Below are 20,557 nucleotides of genomic sequence, written 5' to 3'. Positions count from 1 at the left end.
ATAAAACAATAGTGCCCTGAATTAGTTAAGTTAATAAAACGTTAAACTACAAAAACTGGTTTCATGATTAAAGTTTTAATGTGCACTAGGCATAAAACAAGGAGAAACACTCAAACATATCATACACCCCCTTATTACAAGAAAAAGATTACTAAGGGGGGAATCCATGCAAATACTCAAAATTGACATTAATTTTAGACTTTTTTTGTTCTTGTTTACAGAACTGTAAGAATGGTTCTTTCTAGAAACTGTAACACATGACTTAAAGCCACTTCGCCAGCAGTTGAATAAAAGTGTCATAGCCAGAGAAACAGATTATTTCAAAATCTAGCACAAAAATGCACCACACAAGTTGTAAGAGCATCAAATTTACAATATTTCAAGCAATTCTGCTCAGAATTGCAGAGGAAACCTAAACTGGACAAACACAAAGGACTGGCAAGATTCTGAACAGGCAGAGAAATGATACTTCACATACCACATCTATCCTACTCCCACCTCAGAAATTCTAAGCCTCCTTTTAGTCTAACATTTTCTACACTTATCCCTAAAGCACACAAAAATTTAAAAATGAATGAACTTACTTTGCATAAATTTTTAAATTTTAATGTGGACTGTTTAATTTCAGAACATTTTCTGGACATTTTCAGAACATTTCATAAAACAGTGCAGTTTTCACAATTCTTACACCAATGAATACAAATGGAAAAAATGTGTGACATAGTTAAGAGACTAGAACTAGAAACAAAATGTTAACCAAGAGGTGTTGCTTTCTACTTACCTATAAGGCTGCAATGATGAATTAAACAATTCCTGGGCTTGGGAAACAGCAGGTGCTGCTCCTAAACCCAACTGAGCTTGATGCTGCCCTTGCAGAGGTGCATATATAGGGATTGGTATCTGCTGAACTGATGTAGGCTGTAAGGAATATAATTAATTAGATATCCAAGCAAGCAAACAAACATCAGAAACTGCCTTGTGCTCAGTCCGTCTAGCAATTCTATTCTCTTGAGGTGGCTCTCAAAGTTCTCAGTTAAAAGGATGCCTTTTCAACCTGCTTCTTGAAATCCTTTAACTATAGATGCTGTGGATTGAAACTGGGAGTTTTTACTCACAAAGTGCTCTGACACTGACCTATGATACCTGAACTAATAATGGTGTGTGCATCTCACTAGCTGCTAAAAATATCAAAGGAGTGGGAAGTACCTACAGATTCTGTGCAAGACATTTGGCTTGCAGGAACTGCAGATTACAGAAGGTACCCCAGTTCTTGCAGCTGATGAGCATAATCTTTCAGAGTAGGATGCCTCTCCTCTTTGAATACACAGTTAAAAATGTTCCAGTATGAGCCACCAGCTGTGACCACAACTCAATGGTTTAGCTGGACAAGGACATTCAAAATGGAGAATGGTTGAACTCTGATTTGGAATACAAGAGTCAACATTTGTATTGTTATTAAAAAGCAAATATGCCACCCAGTCAATCCCCATAGTACCTGTGAGAGCCCTGGCTGAAATCCCTGCTGTTGGGCCAGTGATGGAGGAGCCAGTCGTGCATGCTGGGTACCAAAGAGATGGCTTGTATCCATGTAGAAAGCCGGAATTTGAGCTACATAGTCATAAGAGAAAAAAATCAGTAGGACGGCGCATGAGTTAACTAAAAAGTAAAGGTAATTGATATGCCTAGCTGCTAAACAAATGCTTGGAGGGGGGCACATTTCAAAGGCAAGAAAAAAAGACTGATGTAAACTTTCAAAAAGAGCATTTGTGTTTTGTTTACAAATACTACAACATTCAATACAATTGTTGGGAGAAATGAATAGACTACAAAGTTGCAATCATGAAAGTAACCAGAAGATTTAAGAAACACTGAGCTTAAATTTAGTCACCCCTACCTTTAAATAGAAAGAGGAACCATTTATACCCAGATACAATGCAAAGAGACTACCTCGTATATTACCTGCTGCCGACTGAGACACATAGACCTGTGGACTCTGCTGCTGCTGAGCAATTAGCGATGGCATACAGCTTAGCTGGGAAAAGTGACCAGCAGATGCCAAATTACTTGTCTGTAACTGCTGTGGCTTCACTTTACAAATGTTGGGTGGATCAGAGGTTGTGGTTGTTTTTGTACTCAGTGAAGAGGTAGTGTATGTTCCAGCTCCTAAAATTACAACCAGCAAAACACTGCTTTAATAGTTACTAAAATCTAACATGCTTCAGTAAGCTAGTCATAAATTTGGTGTACCCTAAGTAAAAATGCAAGTTGCTAAGTACTGCAGTACTTTATTCAAACATTCTACTTCTGTATTATTTATTTATTTAATTAATTTCTGTCCCAACCTTCTTTCCAAAGAAGACCAGGAAAGCTAACAACAAAGCAGCAAAATATCATCAAAAATTTTAAAAACATTAAGAACACCTAGAAACATTCAAACACAGTTAATGTATTCTTACAGGTAATACTTTCAAGGTTGCCGAGAACAGTATATTTCAGTCATCAAATGCTTGGGAGGTCTTGTCATGGATCATCGCCAACCAGGCAACACCCAGACAGAACAACACTAACAGGACCTTCCATGCCAACTGAAGGGTGCCTACAGGAGGATTTGCCTAAAGTAGCTTCACAGATTACTTCTTCCTGTATGTGATGGCCCTAGTTGGCCCCCAAGTCTGTATAACAGAGGGATGTGTTGGTAATAATGGTGGCCGCTCATTCTTATAGGGTCACATTTCCTGGAGACTTGCTAAGGACTAGCATCTTTTGAAGTCTCACAAGGTCCCTTTACTCAGCTGGCATTCTATGCCATCATTAGGGTCAGTATAATATTCACACATAGTGTCCCACCCAGGAACATGAGGGTGAAAGATTGTAAACAAATTAAAAATGATGATGATGATGATAAAAATGATACACCACCATAGGACATATACAAGAGAATGATACATATAGCCAGAGTTTCCTTTGCAGTTTTCAGGACTGCTTCTTCTATAAATGAGGGAGCAAATTGTTTCCCTCCCCGCTCCCTGAATGAAGAAGCAGTCTCAGCTGTTGTGGGAGTTGCACTAGTAAAAATCAAGCAAGCCCTGGTTACATGCATAATTCCCTGACATGAGTTTTAAACCACTCTTTTAGACTGCAGTTAACTTTTTTCAGTATCATCAACTGCTTTAGAGCAATGATTCTTTAAATGTTTCCTGGGAGACACTTTTGTACTTGAGAAGGGGTGAAGTATGTCATGAAAATGTAAGTCCTCTCATCTTTCACTCCATTATGCCACTTCAAGGAGGCTTTATTCGGTCAATGAACAGGCATAAACAGCATCCAGAGTGAGTGATTTGGACTCTGATGTACAGGCTACGACAATTTTGTGCGATCATTTTAGCCCTGCCCCTTCCCATCCCTGTTCTGGATTAAGTAGCATGTTCACAGTTGTTTCCTTCTGAATATACCAATGTTCTTATGTGCTTAAAATTACACATCACGTGTTAAACTTTCTTAAAAATTGACCAACAATCTACTGGACAAATACTACTTCAAGTGCCAAAGAGCTACCTGAACCCCTGTGCTAGATTTGTAGACGCGCTTGAAACTAAATACTGATTTTCTTCCCCAACATTCAGTTGTATTAAAGCTTGATCCATAATTAATGGGCTTTCCAGTGAAATTCATGTACTGTAGTAAAACCTTATCTGAGCGTCTTAGGCGGAGGAGGAAATCTTGGAAACTTTCAGTTCCAGGCAACTCTCTGTTTGCATTCCAGGCATTCACACGGGTCAGTGGAGCGCCTGTCAGCCCACCCTACTATCCCCCACCCTCTTCCAGGTTCAAAATGACATGCTCATCGGTGATTGCGTGTAATGTGAACACGTGCAAAATGGTTGCCACCTGTATTATGGTTTAATTACGATATCTCTATAGTCAAGGTAAACTAACCAGAGCAGACAAGCTGAGAACAAGCTAGCTATGTGTGTTGCTTTTAGAATAGAGTTGAATAATGCAGAGAGTTAAACAGAACTGGAACCTGAGTTTGCTTTTACCCTCTTCCCTCCCTATCCCTTTAGTGTCATGTCTTTTAGACTGTGGCCAGGGGCTGTCTTGCCTTGTTTCAAAGGACTGTACGCAAGCCGTTCTGGCAGTCTTTTAGACTGAAGGACTATGAAACGTTCAAGGAGATGAGTAACTATATAACCTTTAGAAGACATCTGAAAGCAGCCCTGTATCGGGAAGCTTTATAATGTTTAATTATGCTTTTATATATGTTGGAAGCCACCTAGAGTGGCTGGTGCAACCCAGTCAGACAGACTGCGTAACAACAACAACAACAACAACAACAACAACAACAACAACAACAACAACAACAAGGCTGTAGTCCAAAAGTTTATACCTGACAATGAAGTTGTAGGTGTAACTGAAGCCACAGGAATGGGAGGCATTGATGCACTTGAGAAAGAGCTGTATGTACCACTGGTTGGTCCACTGCTACTGCTGCTGCTTCCGCTGCCACTGCTGCTACCACTACTACCGCCTACTGGAGATGCTGATGATGTAGCTGGTGAATTCTTCTCCCCGACATTTGGTGAATTCTCCCATGCTTTGCGAGCAGACTCCATCTAGTCAGAAAAAGGAAATGGTTCCACTTTGAAATACAAATTTAGCCCATTTAATTTTCACAGTGTCTTATTTTCACTTTCTCTCTCTAGATAGCATCCATACTCCTCTAGTTAGCTGCCAGGGAAACTGAATTGTTTTAGAATATTAGAGGTATAAATTGTTTAACATTTTCAAAAAACATGGGGCAAGCATACAGCAAAGGTTAGAGCCAAGTGTGAATCATTACTAGCTTTGATACATTAAAAAAATCTTTTCTCAAGAAAACCTTTTAGAAGTATTCCCCAGCTATTTAATCCACATATTAAAATTACATTAATGGCACCATTAATCTAACACGTTTTACACTCTAGATCTGAATCTCAGGGACCCACAAGTATGCAATATGAACTAAGCCAAATGTAGCACAATCCTGCACATTGACCATAATACAGTTTTTGAAAACCCCGGCGAAACGTTTGCTTTTTATACCACAGTTTAGAATTTGCCAGTAACCAAAACCAGGATTAAATAGGTTTAAGTAAGCTGGGCTATAGTGGAAAAAGTCAAAGAAGAGATTTGCAACTACATTTTCATTAACTGCTATCACTGGGCTTGCTTTCAAGTATAAAAATGTGCCCAAGACACGTGTCAACTCTTCATGGTTCTATATTGAACCTACCACCTCAGCATCTCTGAGCAGTCCTGAAAAATGCATAAACCACCATATTAATAGTACTTATACCTAATGAGGCATCATAAAATTGAACAGATTGTTACTTCTCTGGAAGTTGTATTATATTTTTGCAGTGATTGAATACAGAAACAGGTGATGAAAATATACAGTTGCAATCAAAATTATTCAACCCCCGTTGCAAATCAGGTTTATTATCAAAATTTACAGACTTTCAGCTGTTTGCAATGAGCAAATCAAACAAAAGCAATTGAAATAGCTCAACACAATGGATGCTTCAAGTGGTTTCTCCAAATTCAGCTCACATTGCAGCTTATACTGGCTTCTCCAGTCTCACTATTATCCAACCCCTTCATGGCAAGCATCTTAGTAGAGCAGCCTTTTAATGCTATGTCCTGCTGCAAATGAGATGCATAGCCAGACAGCAGCTTCTGGCAGTGTTCCTGAGGAATCTTAGCCCATTCCTATGAGCAATGGTCTCCACTTCAGTAATCCTCTTGGGGTTGTGTGCTGCAACCGCCTTCTTCAAATCCACCAGAGGTTTTCTATGGGGTTCAAGTCAGGTAACTGTGATGGCCACTGTAGAACCTTCCAGGACTACTTCTGCAACCAAGCCTTGGTGGAATTTGAGGTGTGCTTGGGATCATTATCCTGTGGGAAGGTCCAGTGATGCCCTGGCTCCAGCTTCCTCACGGACAGCATGTTTTCTTCTAAGATTTCCTGATACTTCAATGAATCCATCCTGCCTTCCACATGCTGCAAGTGTCAGAGGATGCAAAGCAGCCCCAGAGCAGAGTGGTCTTTTCATTCTTCTTCCTCCAGACATAGTGCTGATCCATGGGGCCAAAAAGTTCCAATTCTGTTTCATCACTCCACAGAACAGTATCCCAAAACTTCTGTGGCTTATTTGTATGATTTTGAGTATACTGGAGCTGAGTTTTCTTGTGCTTTTGGTTCAGTAGTGGTGAACGTCTTGGAGTTCTGGCATGAAAACCTTCTGCACTTAGTAAGGCGCCTTACTGTGCTCACTGAAACATCAGTGCCTGCTGTCATCAAGACTTACTGCAGCTCTTTTGCAGTCACTTGAAGGTTTCTCCCAGCCTGCCTTCTTGGTATTGTGGTTGCTGCCTCAGATAGCTTCCATTTTCTGCCCTGTCCAAGTAGTGTAACCACTGTTCCTTTTAACTTTTAACTTGTGAATTATGCTTTCAACAGTGTTTCTGGGAACATGCAGTGCTTTTGCTATCTTCTTGAATCTTGCTCCTTGTTTGTGAAGGGCGATGGTATCCTCTCTTATCTTCTTGGACCATTCTCCAAGAAATTCATATTTCTAACATGACCTATTTCTAACATGCAGCCAAATTTGACACTCAGCAAACACCTAGCCAGCTCAGGTATTTCATGTGTTTTGGCTCAAGCACACCTGTTGCAACTAATGAAGCCCTTGTTCAGCTACATAAGGTGTGCTTGAGACAACACCTGTTGTATTTGTGCTGTTGTGAAGGATTCTATTCAGGGGGGTTGAATAATAGTGAGATGGGAGAAGCCAGTATAAGTTGCAATTTGAGCTGAATTTGGAGAAACCACTTGCAGCATCCATTGTGTTGAGCTATTTCAATTGCTTTTGTTTGATTTGCTTATTGCAAACAGCTGAAAGTCTGTAAATTTTGATAATAAACCTGATTTGCAACGGGGGTTGAATAATTTTGATTGCAACTGTATACTGTGCTTCTTAAATTATGGAAGAAATATAGCTTGATCTTCATTACCGTTGCCTTCTTTGAATCACTTCCAAGATGTTATGGCACTTAAAGGCAACCCATGCCCTGTATGTTGCCCTCACCCTTCTCCCATGCGATCAGTTGGTTGCTTCGAGCAGCTGCCAAAATTACCCTGCTGACTATCAATTTCAGCTTAAAAGTTCAGCCTAAAAAACCCTGGTATTTACTTCCTTCCTTCCTGGTGTTTAATCATCTGCTTTGCGCTCTTGTGCCACACAGTGAGTACTGAATGACTGCCACCACTGCTCTTCCTTTTAGTGAGAGAGGATGGTTGAGTTTGGTGCAGAAAATGGCAGGTCACCCACAACTGTGGCCTCTTGCCTGCCTTTGAGCTACAGCCTGTCCTGTCCTGATAACCCTTGCCATTGCCCCAACAATCCTTCTAACACCAGTAGGATATGCAGACAGAGAGTGCAATTTCAAAATACAGCATGCTCTTCAAACCTGCATAGGACAATTAGGAGAATACTGAAGACAACCCATTGTATGTGTAACCACGCCCTGCAACCTGGCAATTGCAACAATCCAGCCAAGATTATTGTGCCAAGATAGCCAAGATTATTGTGTGTTATGAGAGGCATGCTGGTTTTGCCCCCCACAAACTGTAGGAAACATTTTTGCCCACTAGTGTGTGGTCCTCAGGGGAAAATGTTGCTTATCCCTGCTATGGCTTTCAGAAAAGTAACAATAAGTCAGTCTTCAGATGCCACAGGACTTGTAGTTGTCTATGCTAGACAATTTTTATGGATAACCACTTTTGATCACGCGATTATGTATTATATGTATCCGTTTAAAATCAACCCTATTTTCTAATGCAACTGTTTTCAGCTACAATGCATGCTTCAAATTAGCATCTTACTGGAAATTAACCCAGACAAAACTATGTACTGGTTATTAAGCGTATTTTATGGCATTTGAAGCCTCCCCCCCCATTAAGTTTAATATAAAATTATATCCCTAGGTGTAAAATATTCCAAATACTGCACAGAAATATCAAATCTTCATTGCAGAACACAAAAGGTTCAAATGTAAAACCTATTTTAACGAAGACAATAGCATGATAAGAATCCATAACAAGACATTAGATGCTGTTCATAATACAAGTGCTGTATAAGAACATGGCACGTGCCTTTATCTACCTTCCTATCGTCCTGCCTGTCCACATTCACAACAACAAATTACATGCAAACTTTATACCAAATACCCAAATAGTTCCTCAGACTAAACAGAACAAAAAGGTACATTATTTTATCACAGAAATGCTTTCAGCTGAATACATCCACAGAGGCACAATAGTGAAGCTTAAATGATACGTCAACATGAAACAGATCAGAGAGGAAAAAGGCAGCACAGCCATGTCAATCTAAGCAACAACTGCAATAATTGTTGAGTGTAAGCTCTGTTGTGCACATTTACTTTACAAGTTGCTTTCAGCCCAGTGCTATGTCTGTTGGACAATTTTCATAAGTATTTTGAAATGTGGGCCAGGTCTTCAAAAATCCAGTCTAGTCTCAGCTGATTAAGAGAGTTACTAGTATATACATATGATGTATGTCAATAAGACAAGAAACACCCTCTAAAATCTGTAATCATAGGAGGCATGTTCCTATTTGGAACCTCTCTCACAAAAGCTCTATTTAACTGAGTTATGCAAACACATGTTCTACCACTTTGCAGAACTGAGAAGAACTGGAATCAATCTGTAAATAATGCTACTGAGACTCACTTTGCAGCATGAGATGCACAATATAGTCCAAATGAACACTGTCACCTATGAACACTACCTGGCTGCCTTCACACACATACCTCACACCATCACTAAAAAGGTCACACCAGTTAACACTTAATAGAAAATATTAAGCTATCAGTAAATTCTAACACTGCCAGTCTCCTGCACAAAGTGTGCTGCATCAGCCAGCCAATATACATTACATATTGCTAACCTCAACAATAATTGCTCAAAACAATACAAGCTATTTCACAGAAAGGCATCTGGAACCACCTATCTATACATAGCTCATTTCCCATATACTCTCTATAGGAGGGGGAAATCACAATCACCCTAGTAAGTCCTATCTGATATTCTGATGTGTATCCTAGGATTTGGGTGGCAAGAGTCAGCCAATTGCTGTTAGTTACAAAGTGGGGTCAAAGAAATGTAATGAACCCCCTTAGAAACTGTTGTTCTAGTGGTCTAAAAAGCAAAAACTGCCTTTTTGGTCTCTCCACTGAAGTTTGCCAGCAAGATCTTGATGAAGTCTTTCCCCTGCATGCAAGAAAATGACCCTTAGAGGGATGTGGTACATACCTTGAGGGTGAGGTCCACGGTAGCGGGAGAAACTGGAGTTAGGCTGGAGCTCTGTTGTAGAGCCTCCCTCCTAGGGAGGGGAAGGGTGTGGGGCAGGGGCACCTGAAAGGCAGGCAACACACATCACATTCTAGCTAGGTCTATAACAAAAGCCCCAAGAAAAGCAAGAGCTCAAGCAATGCCGCTGAACTAAATTGTCTTTCAGGTGCAAGCATTTAGCAGGGAAGCTTTAACATAAAAAGGACAAAAAAAGATCTGACAGGTGGGGGGAAAAGACTTTCTGGTTCATAGTCATGGCTTGTTGACCATTTCCTTTTGGATTTAATTCCAAAAATTAAATTCAGGTTATTGTAATTCCCCTACACTGATTCTCACAGGACTCATTAAAGAAGTAGAATGATGGTCCTCAAACGTTGAGAAATATCCTCCTTTCATAGTGTCACAGGTGCACAAAAACTAAACTACTGCAGGAATAGTACAATTTTACTTGAACTTAACTAAGTGCAATCAATAGATTTTCCTGAAGACTCAAATATAGACAAAACAAAGACATTGATGCTCTCTTACTCTTGGCCATTATCAGTGCTCTTACAATCATTCTTACAAGATACTGCCACAGAATGGAATTAAGCTAGTTTAAAGAATGAAGGTAGATGAAATTTTCAAACCACACATCCAGGAGTAAATCGAACTCCAAAAATACTGTACACAAAAGTCATCAGCACCCAAGAATTACACGGTACTCCATCATGGACATAATAATCAACCTCAAACATTTCAAAACTTTATGAACAAAAGGGATGACAAAGAAAGCCACAAACACCGCCATAAAGTATACTTAATAGGAAACAATTCACTAACTGGAAACTCTCTTAGAGAGTCGTTCAAATCCTGCTCTCCTTCAAACACAAGCAACATGGTTACGCCAGAGATGGAGTCGCAAAGCAACAAAATAATAAGTACCAGGATTCCATAAGGGGACACTTTCTGTTGCCAGACAGCATTTGCCAAGGTTTACCATCAATCAAAGAACGCAAAACCAAAGCCTTTGCAGACTTACCAAATAAAAATAAAAGTACATTGGATAAAAGCATTTAAATTCAATAACCACTGCCATTATTCTGCTCTTAAAGTTCTAGGTTGCTTCGCTCTTATTTGGCATCCACAAATGGTTTCCGGAGTTATTCACAGAATATTTAGGTGTCCACATATTGCAGTAGGAAATAAGATACTAGTCAGAAGAACCATTTGTAGAGGACCTGTACCACTTTGCCGAGAAACACGAGACTAACACACAAACAGAATGGTTACAATTCACATTGTATGCCACGTTATTTAGAGGTCATCACCCACACACTTCTCAATTTTGTGTGTGTTGCTTTTGCTTTTTCAAGCCCTTATAAGATGAACAGAAACTTGCCTTCCCTCTTGTAGCTGTGGCTAAAGAGAGATATCTCACAGAGCCATGATTTGGCAGCCAGAAGCAACTTCATGGTATCATGCTTTCACCCCTCAAACTTGTGCATGCCTTCTCCATCCTTTTCAGAGTTTGAGAGAAAAATAATTTCCCACAATGTTTTAATTGGGCAGGCCATCAGTCCAAACCAGGGACTTAGACCCACTTCAAAGCATGGCTCCAATCTCCACTTTGCAGACACACTATGGTTACTGCTAACCTGAATTATCCAATTTAGCTGTCAGCTGTTACAGTAATCTCAAACAGTGAAAGAGAAGGTGAAGGAGCAGACTAATCATGGGGGTGGGGGAGTAGAGAAGAGGAAGAAGTGTGTGATCATAAATGGATACTCCAACTGGCTCCATGGCATATGAATTTACTCTGCAAGTGATATTCTTGCACAAAAAGTCTGTTTTGTCACTTACATGCTTGTCCAGAGTAATGCCTACTAGCATAACACAAAAAGCCGATGTCAAGGCTACGGTGGGAAGGGTGTGTGTGAAAGACAACGAAGTAATTACTTGAGTAAACCCTATTACTATATTACGATTGCAAATATGATCTTCAGGATTGCGCAATATAGATGTAGTTACCCTTAACAAAATTCTTCCTGCATGTGTGATGAGTCATATTTTTCAACATGTTCACTTCATGTTATATAGCAGATTGGAAATTTTGATATAGAAATAAATTCTAGTAAAACTGAAGTATGTGCAGGTGCTGCTATTGGAATGCTCATTATACAAAATCTCAGTTATCTGAACACAAAGAATTATGCCCAAACCTTGGTACATAGATGCCAATTCAGATACCCAAACAGTCAAAGTTTGCCCATTTCCTTACTTGGTTGTGTTTTGCTGGACAGCAGCAGCCATTTCAGGCACAAAGCATGGAGGGAGATCAGACAAATCAGGGAGCAGGAGAGATCAAAGAAATAATTTTTCTTTTGTTTGGCTTTTGCTGATTAGCTGCAGCAGTTTCAGACAGAAACCATTAAGTGATGGAGGGAGGGAGATCAGACAAATCAGGGAGCAGGAGAGATCAAAGAAATAATTTTTCCTTTGTTTGGCTTTTGCTGACTGGCTGCAACAGTTTCAGGCAGAAAGCATGGAGGAAGAATGGATAAATCATGAATTAGAAATGTTCCCATAGGAAGTAATGGAAATCATCAGCTCATTATGCGAACGCTCACATCACAAACAGTTTCCTGGGAATGCATTGTGTTTGGAGAACGGAACCTGCATGCAGATGATGCAGTGGAAAGGGTTATGTAAGTAAATCCCTCCTGGCGTATTGGAGATGTCATGACTGAATGCTCTCCCACCTACAGCTGGGAAGGTAGCACTTTGGAAAGAAGAGCTAGGCCAGATTTCTTCTCAACACACAGCTTTCTACAGGAAGGGAGGTGTGTGTTTATTTTTAGTGTGGAGGGTGATTTTATGCAAACCTCACCTGTATTGTATATTCTGAAATCAGACAAGCCCAAGAGAGATGACACCAAGTAATCCTTCTGAATGTGTAGTGAGAGCCTTAATGAACCTAGAATTAACTATTTTGTGAAAATCTCAATTGCCATAACAATATGCATTTCCTTACCACATGGTACTGCACACAAAATATGCTAATATAGTGGTACCTCGGGTTAAGTACTTAATTCATTTCGGAAGTCTGTTCTTAACCTGAAACTGTTCTTAACCTGAAGCACCACTTTAGCTAATGGGGCCTCCAGCTGCTGCCGCGCTGCCGGAGCACAATTTCTGCTCTTATCCTGAAGCAAAGTTCTTAACCCAAGGTACTATTTTTGGGTTAGTGGAGTCTGTAACCTGAAGCATATGTAACCCGAGGTACCACTGTAACCCTATAGCCTAGCTAGCACTGATTGCTCAAACCACTATTTTTTCCACAATTCTTGAAAGCTTCTCAAAATTCCATTAAGATGAATCACCCATGTTCCACTAGCCTTTATCTACAAGGTCTCTAACATTATTTTTGCATTATTACTACAAAATAAAAATTACAGAAGATCTGTATAGCAGAGTTTTAGCTTTAAATGCCATGAAAAATAAGAGTTATGTTTAAAGCTATGCTTAAAGTAACTAATAAGCTTACATTTGTCACTAAAGCCTCTTCCATCTTTGCACTGCTTGTAGCCACTGTACTGGAGTGAGAAGAAGGTGCTGTATAGTCTGTTACAGACTCCTGTAAAGAAAAGAAGTTGAAGAAGCTGACCTATACAATAACAATACCCTGTAAAAAAGAGAGCTTTAAAGAGATGAAAAAGCTAAAATAATCTCTCCATTCACAACTTCATTCACTAAACTGTCATAACAATAAAGCATCATAAATAACTTTACATAACTTCATAATCCACAAAAAAGGTACATGAATACACTTCTTTTTACTTAAGATAAATTATAGGCCACCTTAAAGACCAAACTCTCTCAAGGTAATTTCCACAATAATAGAACAATGCAATACTTTCAGAATACCAAACATTAATGAAACCAGCAGTAATAAGCAAATATCCAGCCCCCCCAATATAGCTATAACCTAAAGCATCAGCAGCAAATGGATTAAAACAACATTCAAGTGAAGGCCATCAAAACCAGGCAAGCTCTTAATGCCTCCCTAAGGACCTAAGGAGATGTGGCTGGACAAAGCCCTACTGGTACTGAAATCCAGAACCATGAAGGTACTACAGAAAATGCCTGCCAATTTTCTTGAAGGTTGGCAGGTAAGATGGCCTCCATTGCCAACACTGGAAGTATGGGCAGACTGGTATGGGGGCAGGCCTTTAAAAAACACACCAAAAACCTCAAATCCAACCATTGGCCCTCCAGCTGTTGCTGAACTATAACTCTCATCAGCCCCTGCATGGATGGCAAATGGCCAGCAATGATGCAAATTGTGGACCGGCAACATCTGGAGGGCCAATGGTTCTTTTAAATGTCACCAGCAGCACTTTAAATTAGGCTCAGAAACACACTAGCAACCAAGTGCAGTTTCAAAGCTTCACATGGACTGACCACCTAGCTCCCATCAAGACACTGACAGTTGCATGCTAAACCAGTTGAAATTTTAAAACTGTCTTTAAAGGAAACCCCACAAGGAGTCCAGCCTGGATGTGACTAGAGCATTAATAACTGTGGCCACATTTGACCTCTCTAATAGGTACACCAGCTGAAGCTGATAAAATGAGCTCCTGGCCACCATCACCTGTGCTTTGCCTGTTAGTGTATAGTACACAAGAACTCAGAAAGTGTGTACTTGGTTCTTTAGTGGGAGGGCAACTCCATCTAAGATCAGTTGTAAGGAGCATGTGATCTTCCTACCTACAGATTTCAATCTTATCTGAATTTAATTTTAGCTTGTTTACCCCCATCAGTCCAAAGAAAGCATCTAGATACCAGTTTAGGAACTCTACAGCCCCCCTGAAATCAGAGGACAAAAAGGAGGGGTAGATTTGAGTGTCATCTGCAAGCTAGACATTGCTGCCAAAACATCCAGCTGATGTCCCCCAGCAGTTTTATGCAGATGGTAAAAAGCATGGGGGACAAGACAGACCCTTGAGGCACTCCACAAGGCACCATGGGGAGAACTGGAAGTCCTCCTCAACCACCTTCTGAAAATGCTCCTCAAGGAGGAACTGGAAATGTTTAATTACGAATTACTGAGTGCCCCCTATTTTTCAAAAGCCAAGCCACGAACCCCCTACTTTTGAAAATTTTGATAACTCTATGGTAGTTACCTCTGCAAAGCAATGTTCTGAACAAAATGTGGGGTAGTCCCTAATAAGCAAAGGATTTTAGGGATACTGAAAAAAACAGACCAGGGCTGAGTGATACCTGGTTTTTAACATAGTGATATATCAGCAGCTAAACATCACGATATTCTGATATATCACAATGTCTGAAATTGGAGATCAGGCGTGGGGATGAGGGAAGGAGCAGCCATGGAGATCGCGCAGGTAGGGTGAGATCATCATGTGATATTGGCGGTCCCTTGAAATTGGCTGTCCTGTTCTCCCTCGTATGAGGAGCAATATATTGCTGTGTATTGCCAGGTCAAAATCGTGATTGCGGTGCGATTTCAAAAGAGATTTTGGCCAATATATTGAAAAATCGCTGAGCACTAAAACAGACCATAAAATTTGAAAGATCCAGAACATTGTTTGGCATAAGCTATTCACTAGGCCAATCAAGGTTGTTTCTGTCCCAAATCCAGGCTGAAGCTGAACTGGGATATTCACATGAATGGTGGTATACAAATTTAATAAACAAACAAATAATAGTAACTGGGGTGGATCCAAATAATCAGCATCTTCCTAAGCTACCTGGAGTTGATATACCACATTCCACTCCAACACCATGACCCAAAATAGCCAATATGAAAGTGGACAATAATTGTCCGAAGCCATAGGATCTAAAATGGCCTCCTTTAATATTTTAGTTTAAACATACAAATGTGTATTGACTTTCCAAGGGTGGATAGAGGTGACTGTTAAAAGCCAATTTTTCTTCTTCTTCTTCTGAAGTCCGAACAAGACTATTTGGGAAAATACTAAAATATTTAAAACAACATGACATGGAACATACCCGGACACTGAGGTCCAGCACCGAGGGCCTTCTGGCGGCTCCCTCACTGCGAGAAGCCAAGTTACAGGGAACCAGGCAGAGGGCCTTCTCGGTAGTGGCGCCTTCCCTGTGGAACGCCCTCCCACCAGATGTCAAAGAGAATAACAACTACCAGACTTTCAGAAGACATCTGAAGGCAGCCCTGTTTAGGGAAGTTTATAATGTTTGATGTATTATAGTATTTTAATATTTTTTGGAAGCCGCCCAGAGTGGCTGGGGAAGCCCAGCCAGATGGGCGGGGTATTATTATTATTATTAACAACAACAACAACAACAACAACAACAACAACAACATGCTTTGAAGTTCCAGGCTGTTTTCCTTGATCAGTTGAATAGGTTTAGGAAACATTAGCTACATGACTAACTGATGCTCAAATACTTGATTATTGTAAGGCAAGACATTGCCTGAAAGAATATTTCCACATGCATCAACTGAGAAGAAAGTAAGAGGACTTCTCCCATATGGAGCAGAGGTGGGGAAACTTTGGCCCTGTCATTAGGTTTGGATGCAATGCTAGGTGAAACAATGGCTTAGCTTTGGGGAGCATGGCAGCAACATGACTATGGGAGGAGCAAAGCATCCACATTTTTCTCTCCATGTACCCACATGTTCAATCATTCATGCTTAGCCATGGTTTGGCTTCATTTTTGTGTGTACCAGAATCCATGAGCCTATGAAACCATACATTTTGGACAGTTCTTTAAAAGTCTTCAAATAAAAAACAAAGGAAACTGAGCGAAAGCAATGCAGAAAACACAACCCTGTTCTTTGTCTTATGCTGATGTTTCTACCCTATTACTTCATTCTGGAACTAGGAAAAGTATGAGGAAACAAAGCTTTAAGCTGTTTCCGCTTATTTCAGAAACTTGTAGCTATTGTTACTTTTCTACTAAAGCAAATCTCCATAAAAGCTGCATGGCGCAATATCTGAGCAAGAACCTAATGCTTGGATGCCTTCACTTACTCATAGCCATTTTTTAAAAATGGGTACTGCAAACTTCTAGGACGAAGGCCATAGAAAGAGCTCTACTGAAGCCAGCTTCTCCATATTTATGAATATGCACTATATATGAATATTTATCGTATTTATAAATATTCCACTCAGGTATATCTAAATTCCACCCATTCAGCACTGATTAGTTAACTTAAGTAGCCATTCCATTTGATTCTTACCTTTTGGGTTGCTCCAAAATCTGAAGCAGTCACGGATATCATTGTTCCTATTTCAGTACCAAGTTCAGCAGCTGCTTTGCCTTCTTTAGAAGTAACAGGGTCTGGACTTCTGACTGCAGTAGGGCTTGATTTCTCTTGCCCCTCAGGGTCCCCTTGCTGAGCCTCTTTTACTTTCTTGTTCTTTAATGACCGTTCTTTCCCAATGGGACCAGGCTTGTACTCTTTGTTTTCTACTGGACTCAAATCTGAAAGCTATGCAATGTATTAAAAGATTATTGCCTCTTCGTTTATTATGTTTGTTATTATATAACCTATATTCCATCCTTCCTCCCTCGGCTTTTTTTCAGCCAGAACTTGCCAGAACACAGTTCTAGCACATCTCAGGTGGGCACCACCACATTACCATTAAAAGAGAACAAGGGAAGTGTTCCTGGTGAGCTCTGGCACCTCTTTTTCTAGAAAAATAGCATTGCTTTCTCCCAAGGCAGCAATGGGCGGCAAACACAAACATGAGAAAATACAGTTAAAACTAAAGTATAAACTTTAGTTACAACTACAAGTGGGCCTGAAACCAGACACCATTAGATCTCTATAACTGCTTCCTCTAGTCAAACTGCAGCTGGCTGGTCAGCACGGCAAGGTGAGGGTGACTCTCTTAAGTCACCTTGCCATGAATGGAATATGAAGAGACTGGGTGGTAGTTTCTAAAGCTTCTGGATCCAGGAAGGTTTAAAAAGGGTTGCACCACTGCCTCTTTCAAGATGCTTCACATAATTCCCTTTGGGGGAAGGCTTTGACCACTCCCCCAGTCTAGTCAATCCCTGCTACTAGATTTTACCAGTCACGGGCAGAGATCAAGAGGGCACACAATCAACCTCACTACTGTGTCCTGTCCATGTCCTCAGGCTACAACAACAGAAACTTATCCCACAGGCTGTAACATGATGGTGCTCTGGCATAAAGTCTGACATAGATCCGAGTGATTTCGCCCAAAAAGGGATTCACAAATCTCTCACAGTAAGCTATTGAATGGTTAATGAAACAATACCGGCCTGGACCAGTCAATTTACTATTCTATAAAGCTCTGCTGGGCATTCAGTGATCTCTTTGCCACTGCCACATGGTAGGTGGAGCTATGTATCTGTACCTCTGTTAGGTCAGATTTGCACTGGGATCTACAGGAATCCACATATCCTACGTTTTTTGCTAGTTTTGGGAATTGTTATAATTCATTTTTTCCAGGAGTGAAGTACTGGATTGCAATTCATTATTCCAATAAACAATGTAAGAAAGTATGTTTCAATTTTTATTATCCTGGAAATGCAGCAATCTCTGGTGCCTTATAAATTTTTAATTATTGTCTATTTTTCTTCTTCTATTAATTACTTATTTAGGTATTCTTGATGCTCCAGTGTCTTAAGTTGTATTTTTGATTCTCCTAGATAAATGTATAGACTTTGGAGTGAGTTAATTTGTTTCAGTTATATCAACAAGCAATCACAGCAGTTTTTAACATGTGGCAGTTGATTTTGTGAGCATCCCACATAAATATTCAATTCTCTCCCCCCCCCAAATAATCAGAAATATGTTAACCAGGATACATAATCATAGAAGTTTGATTAGATTTCCTCTTGCTGGAACACATGGGCACAAAAATGCAGCTTCTAAAATGCTTCTGTAGTTCATGAAAGTTGGAGGGTTTCACTTACCTTCTGTGCTTTTATAGGTCCTGCCCGGGGCTGCTTTTGCCTTTGCTCCTTTGGTTCAAGAAGCTTCTCTGAGGTCTTCTCTGAAACTGGGCCAACTTCACTGTCACTCCCACTAGATGCTGGAGCACCAAACTGAATAGTTTCTATTCCCAAATCAATTCCACTTTCTTGCCCAACTGTTGTTCCCTAGTAAGGATCCCAGAAAGTTTAGTTTAACACAGGCACACTTTTGTTCCATACTGCAACATTCAATTAAGTAATTCACCATAGCTCTAATGTTAACAGCAAATTTATATTATAACCATTAAAGATTATATTTCATATCAATCAGGTTTTATTTAAGCTATCAGATATTGGTTTGAAGATGTTAACACCTGTAAGCTAGCTACCTACTAACGAGTAATGGCTGTTTTACCTGTGAAAACTAGTTACCCATTTGACAAAATGGATAATGTGTTTTGCCTTTTCACTTCTAGCCACTGACAAATTAGAACACAGCTAACAATAGATGAGAACATGTCTGTTCATTACCTCTGGAGATGGAGCTGATCCAAATGATGTCAAAGGCTTGTTCCATGCACTGACTGAAGGAGGCTGGGGAGGGCTAATGGGTCCCACTAAAAGTCCAGAGAACAAGGTGGAATTAGAACAAAATTTGATAGTATAAGTGCTAATTGAAAACTAACTATGATTTCCCCCCCTTACATAAAATTAGTGCAAGGCAGCATGCTGCTTGCTAAGAATTCAAAATATTTTAACACTTTGCATGAAATGGTAAGAGAACATTCAGGACAAAGTATCCCAGTTATCTGCTCACAAAGAACACATTAATAAAGTGTGTGCTAGGAGTTCAGCAATTCTATTGCTTCTAGATTGATTTCTATATTATCTACATCCTCCTCTCAAGTAGTAGAGGCCAATGAAAATAAATCAAAAGTTCAGGTGGATGGCATGTGTGGGAAGATCAAATAAGCTTTTCATTTTTGGTTAAAGCTGAAATGCCTAAAAATACCTACTGGCATTAGCCTAGGTAAAAAAAAAGCTCATAGAATTGTAGAGTTGCAAAGGACTCTGAGGGTAATCTAGTCCAACCCCCTGCAATGCAAATGAACAAAGATATGTCAAAGCAGTAAATAATTCTCAACAATTCCCTTTTAAAAAGTGTCCACATGAAAGGCAAATGGCAGGCAGTAAATGGGTAGTCCTACCCATACATAAGAACAGTGAGGTCAGAGAAAGGAGGACTGAGAATGGGTATATGCGGACAAGCCTTGGAGCTCTCCATCATTATAAATCACTTCACAGGACAGCTTATCTACGTGGAGGTTCCAAAGCATCAACCCAAGAGTAACTGAGGTGCCCAGGAAAGGCTGTCTGTTACTCAAGATTTCAAGCACACTTTTTTTTTCTTGCATGTCTTACCAGGAGGGAAAAAAATGGCTTGCTTACATTTTTTTGAGATGTCATTGAGGACTGTTGTAGGTGGCACTTTATTATCCCATAATTCGGTTCCTACAGCGTTATGAGATGGTGTGTTCTGAAGAGTTTTGCTTGTTGCTGTATACTCGGTGCTGCTGTTTGCTGCACAGGTTGCCTGTGGTTGCAGCTGAACTGAAGTCTGTGGACTTGGAATCTGAGACACACACTGCAGAGGGAGTTGCGGTTGAGCCTGAACCTGCTGAGTGGCAGCTGCGGCTGCTGCTGTCGCCTGCTGTTGCTTTTTGGCAAACCTGGGTGGTAGTTTGGAATTTGGACACCTTCCTTTTTCATTTGAACTCTTTTTGGTCCAGACCTAAAAATATGTAAGATTGTTAAGAGAGCTTGCAGTTTACCTGCCCAGAACAACTGAAATGGAAACTCTGCTCCAAAGAACTGTTAGATATTTTGTTTTCCCATATACATCAGTTGGGCTTTTTTAAGCTACAATAGGGAAAATGAAGGTTTTATGAAAGGTTTATTAAATCACAAGACATATGGAGAAAGTATGCAGGAACACTGATTTACACTCAATATAAAATGGCCATCCACTAAAATTGACAAGAAGCACATTCAAGGTGAAGTACTTTTTGCAAACAATATACAATTTAACCTATGGAACTTATTGCCACTGATATGGTATCCACTAGCATTAAGGCACTCTAAATTAAAGATTGGATGAACTCATGGATGACATTACATCAATTGGCTAGTACTAGTTGCAAAACTGATTCC

General features: G+C 40.1%; 1 protein-coding gene across 41 annotated transcripts in view; it reads right to left on the bottom strand.

Annotated features, from left to right (window-relative positions):
* PRRC2C (proline rich coiled-coil 2C) overlaps positions 1 to 20,557 on the bottom strand; it is a 73,689-nt gene that overhangs the window by 16,324 nt on the left and 36,808 nt on the right. For 17 of the 41 annotated variants that reach the window (XM_083621310.1, XM_083621320.1, XM_083621347.1 and 14 more), the window contains exons 19-28: positions 19,796 to 20,138; positions 18,878 to 18,963; positions 18,347 to 18,532; positions 16,638 to 16,889; positions 12,939 to 13,028; positions 9,374 to 9,475; positions 4,388 to 4,613; positions 1,960 to 2,163; positions 1,496 to 1,608; positions 782 to 918 (exon numbers count right to left, since the gene is read on the bottom strand). In XM_083621310.1, coding sequence (XP_083477436.1) covers positions 782 to 918; positions 1,496 to 1,608; positions 1,960 to 2,163; positions 4,388 to 4,613; positions 9,374 to 9,475; positions 12,939 to 13,028; positions 16,638 to 16,889; positions 18,347 to 18,532; positions 18,878 to 18,963; positions 19,796 to 20,138 — 1,739 coding nt within the window. Of the gene's footprint in view, positions 1 to 781; positions 919 to 1,495; positions 1,609 to 1,959; positions 2,164 to 4,238; positions 4,306 to 4,338; positions 4,614 to 9,373; positions 9,476 to 12,938; positions 13,029 to 16,637; positions 16,890 to 18,346; positions 18,533 to 18,877; positions 18,964 to 19,795; positions 20,139 to 20,557 lie in introns of those variants that run through there. The other 24 variants (XM_083621349.1, XM_083621327.1, XM_083621315.1 and 21 more) reach the window with 4 other exon arrangements.

Source organism: Podarcis filfolensis, assembly GCF_964270895.1.
Source record: "Podarcis filfolensis genome assembly, chromosome: 6".
Lineage (NCBI taxonomy): Eukaryota > Metazoa > Chordata > Lepidosauria > Squamata > Lacertidae > Podarcis > Podarcis filfolensis.
This window is presented reverse-complemented; position numbering and strand designations above follow the sequence as displayed.